Here is a 10,114-nt window from a genome sequence, read left to right on the forward strand (position 1 = left end):
GTTCTGACTCGCTTTCTCTCAAGTTACCCTGCAATGAGTGCTCTCAGCATCTGGAAGGAGACAGGGCACAGAAGTTGACAGAATCTCCCCGCACAAAGACGATGGATACTACGAAGATAATGCTACAAGGCAGAAAATGTTTCATAAGAATTGTTTTGCTCTTAAGTTAGAAGTATAGATTGGAAATATGCCTGTTACGGTGATCACACAGCCACATGCAGTAGTCAGTCTTTACTTACACTGGTTCTTTGAATTTTAAGGAAGACTCAAAACATAGCAAACACATACATGTGCATCAACGTGGAGACATCAGCATGCCTTAAAGAAAATAGCGATTATATTTACATATTCTGCTAATCAAAATTTGATTAAGCTTGTCCTTTTAATTATTTTTCATCACACCTTTCACGCATTACATTTGCAGTTCAAGTTCAGTTTGCAGTCTGATCATTTCCTTGTCTACTTCCTTTGATGGATTTTTTTCCTTCCAGTGGATATTTATTTCAATCAAGTCAGCTCAGGCTCTGCCACCGTGAGACAGTGCCTAAAATTAGACTTATCCATTGCATTTACTGAAATGTTCCAGGCTGAAACTCAGGGTACAGCATTTTCTCCTGAAAGGTGACACTTCCTCATCTCCCATCGCCATAATGCTGGCTTCTGTTATCGAATCACATCACATACCTCTGACATCAGCGGGTAGTAACCTTGACCCGAAATAGTAAGTGAAACCATGTACTTTTTCTGCCAAGAGAAAGGCTAAAGGCAAAATGAACAGACTTGTTTTCCTAAGGTTGTTCCACGAGGCTTCCTTAATGAAGAGAAGATGTTCGTAGTATGGAAGAGACAGGAAGTATAATGTAGCTGGCATCAGGAAACGGGCCCATTTAGATTTTCTCCCGTTTGTCCCAGGCTACTCTATCATATAAATTACTAGTGACAAGGCAGTATTGAATTTGAGTATAATTTCTCTTTGTCTGTTTCTTGAACAGTGTTTTTAATTTTTCAGTTAAACATACATTTGTAATATGAGGGGTTTCTTTGTGGTATTTCCACACACGCACACATTATAGTTTGAAGCAATTCACTCCCCTCCACCATATTCCCATTTCTCTCTTCCCTCTTTTGCAAACAGTGTTTGATGGGTGTGTGAGTGTCTGTGTGTGATGAGATATACATATATATATAAACACACACACATAATGTGCTTTGATCTTCTCCACTCCTAAGTATTCCCTCCTTACCCTCTCCCCTCTCCTGCTGATCCTGTCCCATGTGGTCACCCTTTGACATTCAAATTCTACTGCCATTACTAGCATTATCATCATTATCATCATTCTAGGTCTAAAACCCACAAATGAGTGAGAACATGCAATATTTGGCTTTTTGAGTTTGGTTTATCTCACTCAACATGATGCTCTCTGGATCTACTTTTCTGCAAATGACATAATTGACTTTTTATTTGTGGCTGAGTAATATTCTGTGGATAAATACTTTATCCATTCATCAATTGTTGAGTATTTCGGCTAATTCCCTGTATTTGGCTATTGTGAGCACTGCTGTAATGAACATGATTTGCAGATATCTTTCTTGTATATAAATTACTTTTCTTTGAACATATGCCCAATAGTGATGTTGTGGGGTCATAAGGTACATCTTTTTGAAGAGCCTCCATACTGATTTCCATAGTGGTTGCGTAGTTATTCCCACGGTGTATGAAGATTCTTTCTCCTGTCTCCTTGCCAGTATTTGTTGTTGTTTTCTTTATTTCAGGCATTCTGACAGGGGTAAAATGAAATCTTAGTATGGTTTTGACTCTCATTTGCTTTATGTGTAATGACGTTGAACATTTCTTTGGGTATGCATTAGCCATTTGTATGTGTTCTGAGAACTGTCGGCTCAATTTATTTGCTGACTTTTAATTGAGTTCTTTGTACTTTTGCTGTTTAAATTTTTAGTTCTTTGTATATTCTGAATATTATTGCTTTATCTGTTGAATATCTGTCATGGAGTTTTCTCTCATTCTGTGGGCTGTCTCTTGATTCTGGCAATTGCTTCTTCTGCACAGAAACTTTCAAATATGAATTTGAATTCAGCCATTCTTTCCCTAGTTTGCTGGACCACTGGAGTCCTATTCAGAAAACATGTATGCCTATGTCTTCCAGAGTTTTTCCTTTATTTTCCCTCTTTTTCCTGTCTTCACACTTACTTGTACAGTTTCGGTGTCCACAAACAACTTCTTTAAGCACTTTTCCTGGTGTTCTACTCCATCTTTTAGAAAACCCAAGTCTCATTACAGCACATCTTATTATTAGTCAGGGCCTATCTGAATGTGTGCATATCAAAGTGCATGCATTATATCATTAGTATAAACTTCGACATACTTTATGATCAATCCTTTCTAGACCTGTCTTGTATCCCTCTGCTTTCTCCTTTTCTTTCTTTCTTTTCCTTTCTTTCTTTCCCTCCTTCCCTCCTTCCCTCCCTCCTTTCCTTCCTTCCTTCCTTCCTTCCTTCCTTCCTTCCTTCCTTCCTTCCTTCCTTCCTTCCTTCCTTCCTTCGTTTCCTTCCTTCCTTCCTTCCTTCCATCCTTCCTTCCTTCCTTGTCTGTCTGTCTGTCTGTTTTGCCAGTAGCTGGGCTGAACTCCAGGCACTCCCTTGGCTTTCTTGTTCACAGCTGGTGCCCCACCCTCTCAGTCACCCTTCGGGCCCCGTCCCCCTGTTCGCGTCTGCAGGACAGGCACCCAGTCCGGCTCTCCTGGCCCAGGCCCCCGGGCCCAGGGCCCCCCGCGCGGCGCAGCGCGAGCATCCACACCGGGACGCACTGCTCGGGAAAGCCGTCCTGCTGCTGCCGGCCCAGCACCGCCAGCCCGCTCCTGCGGATGAGGCTCTGCAGGGTGTCCAGGTCCCGGGTCACGCTGCTGTCCGCCAGGTCCAGCACGCAGCCCTCCCGCGCCACGTTGTCCTTCAGGACCACGATGCCGTTCTCTTTCAGCCCATCGCGGCACCGGGAAAGGAAGGCGAGAAGGTCCTTGTCGGTCAGGTGCCCTGCGCGGGCCAAAGAGGGGAGACGGTGGGAAAGAGGGGTGAGCAGGGAAGAGACACATGCGCACACGCGCACACATGCGCACATGCAGACACAATGCACACACATGCACACGCAGACACACATGCGCACACATGCACAGGGAGACACACATGTGCACACATGCTCACATGCGCACACATGCACATGCACGCGCACACGCACATGCGCATGTGCACACACATGCACACACGCACACATGCACACAGTGCGCACACATGCGCACACACACGTACACACACATGCACCCATGCACGCACGCACACACATGCACACATGCACGCACACGCACACATGCACACACATGCACACATGCACGCACACGCACACATGCACACCCATGCGCACATGCACACCCATGCACACACACATGCGCACTAAAAAAAACACCAAAATCGAATTCACTGCTGTCCCAATCATTACAACTTAAATCAAATCAAATCAAATGCATACAGATAAGATGCTTTAAACATTAGTGATACTGACAGTTGATGTCAGCCAGAAGACCAGCCCGTTAATAAGAGCTAGTCCTAATTGCTGTCGGTCCAAAAGCCCTTGATCCGCCCCTTCCCGCGGGAACCGCACCTCCCAAAGTCAACGTCAGGGGAGGACCAGCGTTGCTGGAAATTTCCCCCGAGCCCCCTGCGCCTGGCTTCGCGCTGGCCCAGACCCGCTCCCCCTCCGGCACCGACGCTAGGACGCGGGAGGCGCCGCGCTGCGCCTGCGCGCGGACTCACCGGAGACCCACTGGATCCAGATGACGTCGTACCGCCCGCTGGAAGGCGTGAACTCCTGCAGGCCGTAGCAGTGGTAGCTGTCCACCTTGTCCCCTTTGACCCGAAGGTAGTTCTGCGCTTCCAGGAGGAACGGCTCCATCATGTCCACCAGTTCCACGCTGTTGAAAACCGGCAACAAGACGTGTTTGCTGACTCTTCCTATCCCAGAGCCGCAGTCCAAGGCGCAGTCGGTCCCGGCTCTCCCCGGGCCCTGGAGAAAGAGGGCTTGTGGGCCACTCCGGGTGGAGACCCCCCTGAGTCTGGCAGGCTTGATTGCCGCCCTTCAATCAACCTTATCTGGGTCAGTGATAGACCGTGGTACGTGCCATGTTAAGCCCACAATTTAAGTTCACACGACATAGAGTCAATATCGGTTGTAACAACCTAGCTATGAAACAGAAATTACCTTTTCAAAAAATATACAACTATTTCTTGTGCTATTGAACATTCTTTTTCCAAATGTGCATCTTTAAAAATGCAAACTAACTTTCAGATAGTGTTGGTTTTAAATACTTGGTCTTTCTCATCAAGAAATGAGTTATTTGCAACGATGAAAGCAAAACATCCGTGACTGCAATTTGGATTCTGTTCACAGCCAAGGGACCAGCACCGTCAGTAATGACTTTCTGTGAAAAATGGGAGAGAGAAGAGAGGACGGGATCCAAGCATGGAGAGTCTAAGCTTTAAACTTTCCTTAAAAACTCACGGAAACATTCCAACTCATGTTGGGATGATTGGACTTGCATTGTTTTTTTCTAAACTGGATCTGGGGAGGCTCTAAATTATTTACTCTTCTTGTGTGGAGTAAATACTTCTGAGCTGAGAAATACCAGTTGTTCCATTTTTCTGACTAGAATGTTCCTTCAGGCCAGGTCCTGATGGTTCTCAGCATGTTCATGTGTAAGAAGGGTAATTTCCGCTATTAGCCTCATTTTTTTATACCAAAACATGTGTCTTGCTCTTTCTCCCCAAAACTACATCCTTGCTGAAAGTATTTTTTTTCTTTTTTAAAGACAGTGTATCACAGTAGTCACAAGGGAGGGATGGGAGGTAGAGGTCAGGGAGGAGTTAGTCAATGCAAACTTTCTCAAAGTTGATTCTATACTGTTTGAAAAAAACACTTCTGATGTGTATCTAAATTTTTTGGTCATAATTGGGTTAGCTGCTGAATAGGTTTTGTGCTAGAAATTGGAGTAACAAGACCCTTAAAGTTACAAATCAAGATCTTAAGGAAAAAGCCTACTCTTGATTTCTCAGGATCTAAGGATTAAAAAAAAGAGATAAGGATCAAAAGTAAACGTGGGAAAAAAGACACATCAAAAAAAATCTGTCTTCTGTTCCATTTGAAAGGTTTTCCTTATACCAGAAAGGTACAATGAAGAACAAAAAGTGCAGTAATGATAGCCTTCCTTTTTAAATAGAATGATAAGCAAATATGTATACGTAGCAAGATCTTTATGTAATAAAAAACTCAACAAGATGATGGTCATAATTTCTGCTTTGGAGATGAAAAAACGCCGTTGTCTACTATTACATAGCTAATGGCGGTAGTAGAATAGGAACTGTGGGAATCCGAAGCCAGCTGTATGTTAGGAATGTCACCTCAAGTGACAAATCTGATCACCTCAGTAGTATCTGACTGATGCTAGTTTAAAGAAGTCGTTTATTCAGACTCAGCAGGTGAAGGATCTATGATTGATTAGTGACATCCACCTTGAGTATAGAAAAGAGAAGCACATGCCTTGTGTGCCTTATTTCTCCTTATCATATGATGCCTCCCTCATTCAAATATTGTAATTGAAACTCAACTAATTCAGAGCAAGGTGGAGGATAAAGGTTTACATTGGAAATGCTGCAAGGCCCAACGTGTCCGAGTAAACTTATAAGATCGGAGAAACCATAAGGAAATTAATTTTAAGCTATTAGAAATGACTTTACTAATATGTATAGGCTCGATGAGACATACTCATTATAATTTTTAATACTTGGCCATGAAAATCTCAATGGACCATAAAGCAGACACCTTAGAGATCTATGCCTTGTGATTTTTAAGAAGGTAGTAGCAACGGAACTTTGTATTTTTCTTAACCGATGAGCAGATGAATGTGTAGCGGCTCTGTTTGGAGTGCCCGGACAGCCCTCGCGGTATTCTCAGGAAGCTCCTGCTCTTTCATACTAAAAAGTGAGTTCCCCAGGAGATAAAACAAACCTGCCTTGAAGATTCCCATACTCTAGGTAGGATTTATTGCCGAGCTAGATGTGTGATGTGTGATGAGAGTTATTCTTTGAAAATACTGCTATTTACAATCTGAAAGTAAAAATGCCTTCCCCTCAAATGCTGTTAACCCGCCAGGCTCTCCCAAGTGCTCCCTAGCGCTCTACCATCGATTGCCTTCTACACGGGTGGCACTGGTTCCTATATGCTGGTGCTGGCCCCTCTGTTCTTTTTTAATCTCTCATTCACAAGCAGATCCTGTTAGAAGGGGTATTTAAAGGCTGATCTCTCACATCTTGGACCCTTGGCTATACAAGCTGTATATACTGAAATCTGATGCCCCTTGTATCAATAAGGTTAGAACTACACATGATGTGTCATTTCAAGATGAGCATTTTAGTTCTTTTCATTTTAATTTATTGTACTATCTTAGATTTATGGATTAACATAAAATACTAACATCTTATTTGTCTCAATTCTGTTTGTATGGTTTTGTGTGGTGTGTGTATGTGTGTGTGTGTGTGTATTTCCACCCATACTGGGGCTTGAACTCAGGGCCTGGGCACCGACCCTTAGCTTATTTGCTCAAGGCTCGTGTTCTACCACTTGAGCCACCTCTCACTTCCAGCTTTTGGGTGGTTAATTGGAAATAAGAGTCTCACCGACTTTCCTTCCCCAGAAGCTGGCTTTGAATAGTGATGCTCAGATCTCAGTCTCCAAATAGCTAGGATTACAGGCGTGAGCCACCAGCACCCAGCCTGTAAGTTTTATTTTAAAGAATATTATTTTTAGCTTATTCAGCAGAGTTGAAAAGTGAACTGAAAGTGCTCTGTGCCACTGTGTAAAAACCTTGGAACGTAACAAGTTAGAGCTACATGTTTTCGTCATCGCTCTCATCTATGTTTTGAAATTACAAAAGATTTGAAATATCAAAACATAAATAACATCAAATCCTCATTACTTTTTATGAATTGCCGCTTTCCCCACCAGTAATCTAAAACTGCTGGGAGTTATCAGATAGGCTGGTGGTACCGTTTGTATATTTGCTAAAGTAAATGCATTTACAACTCGATTAAATTGCTTTCCCCCCTGTCCCATGTCGCTAAGTGTTGACAGAAAAGCAAACTTTAAATGAAACAATCTGCCTTTTCCCAGTTGACACAATAAATCATGTCAGATATTCATATTCCCTAACTCCTTGTTTCTTGACCTAGATACTAATTTAGCAGATTATTAAGGTCAAAGTACTAAAATATCATTCCTTAAAAAAGACCATGTTTGTACTTAGTTAGAGGTCACGGCTTTACAATGAGCCTTGTCTACTAAGAAGAACTCCTACTTATTTAAAAGGAGCAGGCTGCTGCTTTTCCAATATAAACATGCAAGCATAAGACTATTTCCTTTCCCAGGTCTGTGGGCGCGCTGCGGGGCGGGCCTGACCGGCCTCCCTGTGGTCAGCCGGCATTCCCCACGGAGTGACAAGACAGCTGGATTTCTACCTCAGCTTCTGAAATGCTTCAGGATCAAAGTCAACCTGACCACGGCCAGCAGGGATGACAGCTTGAGCCAGAAGAGAGGAGAGCTGAGGGCCACGGTCCACAAGGAAGAAAAAGAAAAGAAAAGCAGGACATTTTCTGTGTCATGGGGGGAAAATATGTGCTTGGGATCGGCTTACGTCTTAGCTCTTTCTCTTGCTAGGCTGTAACATGGACGGCTTCCTAAACTTTTCTAAGCCCCAGTTTTCATAACTGTATAAACAAAGCTAATAAAAGTACTTACCTGGAAGAATTTTGAAGAACCAATGAGACTTGGTATTCAAGTGCAGAGTGACCAGCCATCTTAGAATGAGCAGCACTGAGTTAGAAAGACCTCAGGTCATGTGACCTGTGGAATCCACTCAGGTCAGCTGACCCGTGGACATCTACAGTCCTCATCCTGAGGATGCCCAGGCCCTGTGGGGTAACTTCTGTCTGACAGGTACTGTGGCCTCGGGAATTTCATCCTGGTGGTGTTTCTCTCCTGCCAGGCTTGGTTTTCAGGGAGTCAGGGACCCGTCACCAGCTCTAAGGATTGTCCTCACACTATGCTTCTGGGGAGACTCACAGTCTGACTCCAAAACCAGATAGTTATAGTTTTCCTTTATCAGCATAAGATGAACTCCTAATCTTAAAGACTTTAGCAAAGGCAAAAGATTCATACAATACGAAGAAAAACTGGAATATGAAGCAAATTGGTCTGGAACACAACCTTGTTGTGAAATGTTTTCTCTTTAGTGAGATCAATAGCATCTTTGTTGTGGGGGCTGTCTGTTCAAACAATTAAATGAAATGTCTTAAAATATAATGAATAGCATATATGACCTCTTGTTATTAGTAATAACGTAAATTAGATTTGTTGCATACTAATTACCTGTCCTAAAGCAGATACCTAACGTGTTGTTGCATTTGATCTTTACCTTGTTCTACGTGGCAGACTGTGTCAGACCATAATCACAGATGAGGAGACTGTAGCTTAACGCATTTATGTAACGATCCCAGGTTTGCTTATACATTAGACAGATGAACCATGATGATTTTAGAGCCCAAGGCTTTGCCTCTTATACTCAACTGCTTTTTTATGACCCAGAAGTAAAAAGTAGAGACTCCCTGTAAGTCAGGACTACACATGGATCGTATACTTCCAAGAGAAACCTGAACGTTGTATAAAATAATGATGCTAAGGTGTTATGCCGTCCTTTATTTTTAAACCCCACATAAGCATGCAATTTCCTACTATATGAGGTTTGCGCTGTGGAAAAATCAATAAATCAACTCAAGATCCAAAACAAAGCATGCTTTCTCATGGGCCATCGATGTTGGCTATCGCTGAAACTCTAAAAGAGGGCTTTTCCCAGTCTTCAGATAGTAACAGCCTCTCTGCTCACCTGTCTCCGAAGCAGGCAAACTGGCTGATACGAGGAACATGAGAGACCAAACGGAGATCGGATGAGGCCCTGCCTTTCTGAGCATCTCAAAACAGGCCACAGGCTTTCAAGCCTCCACTCTTTCCTGAACAAAAGACCTTTAAAGTGGCTGAAGTGACAACCGAGAAACACAGGAGCTCAGTGTTTGCAAGGATTCGACCCTCTTCTCAAGCTTCAGTTAAATAACTCACCCCGACAAATTTCCTAAGAAATTCACGAGAGGCCTGGATATCTGGGTTGGATAGCTCAATGAAATTTCCCATCATGCCTTCTTCTGTGGCCGGTACTTCCTGATAGAAAAGTTTAGCTCTGGCATAGAACTGCATCTCACCGTTGATGACTTGGCTGGTTAAGGCATACAATTTTACTGCAAATGGAATATTTTTAATAGTTGTTAATATGCACATCGTAGAACAAATTCAGCTTCATCATGTGCTGAATTTCTTCTTAAAGCCTGTGAACTGGTGCTGTGGAGGAAAGGCATCCATTTGAAATGAGTAGACCTGTGTTTGAGTTCCGGCTTGGGGATTTGCATGTTGGCGGGATTTCATCTATAAGCCACATAGCATAATAGACGTGACTTACCACTGCACTCTCTCAAGTCTAACTATAGACTAAAGAGTCCCACCAGTTCGATAGTGAATTATTTTCTCCAACTCCAAATACTTTACAGTCATGTTCTCACTAATCATTACTTCAACGCACAAAATTGATGTCATACTTGTTTCATGTCTTTTGAAAGCAAGACTAATCCCCATATACCTTTACAGTCCTATAACACTAATGTACTTGAGCTCTATCTTCTGAAATTGAAATAAGAAAAAGATAATTATATTTATTGAGGGGGAGGGGTTAGTTTGTAGCAGGCAGTTTACTAGACACATGCACATACTTCTGTGTCATTTTATAATTTAAAAGCATGTAGGAGGTATTATTTTAAGATATTCCTTTTTCAGAAAACGTGTATCCTTCTGAATGGTGAATAAAAGTACACTTCAGTATGTTTTGTAAAACAAAGGTCACTTATTATACAAAATATTTTCATTAGATGACATTAAAAGGGAAATGACAGGTCT

General features: G+C 42.6%; 1 protein-coding gene across 3 annotated transcripts; it reads right to left on the reverse strand.

Moving 5' to 3' along the window:
• Nucleotides 1–1,224: 1,224 nt before the first annotated feature.
• On the reverse strand, nt 1,225–9,368 carry LOC138819726 (N-terminal Xaa-Pro-Lys N-methyltransferase 2-like). 3 transcript variants are annotated; one of them, XM_070011279.1, is made up of 3 exons: nt 9,230–9,368; nt 3,823–3,980; nt 1,225–3,048 (listed from the first exon to the last, which is right to left on the reverse strand). In XM_070011279.1, exons 2-3 carry the CDS (start codon nt 3,962–3,964, stop codon nt 2,672–2,674), a joined length of 519 nt encoding a protein of 172 aa, XP_069867380.1. In that variant the 5' UTR covers nt 3,965–3,980; nt 9,230–9,368; the 3' UTR covers nt 1,225–2,671. The 3 variants fall into 3 exon arrangements, with proteins under 3 accessions (XP_069867380.1, XP_069867379.1, XP_069867378.1); XM_070011278.1 differs by lacking the exon at nt 9,230–9,368 and adding an exon at nt 7,856–7,921 and having other exon boundaries at nt 3,823–4,072; XM_070011277.1 differs by lacking the exon at nt 9,230–9,368 and adding an exon at nt 7,856–7,915.
• Between the last annotated feature and the right edge of the window lie 746 nt (nt 9,369–10,114).

The sequence above is a fragment of the Dipodomys merriami genome, unplaced genomic scaffold (assembly GCF_024711535.1).
Source record: "Dipodomys merriami isolate MVZ:Mamm:240054 unplaced genomic scaffold, mDipMer1.0.p SCAF_81, whole genome shotgun sequence".
NCBI lineage: Eukaryota > Metazoa > Chordata > Mammalia > Rodentia > Heteromyidae > Dipodomys > Dipodomys merriami.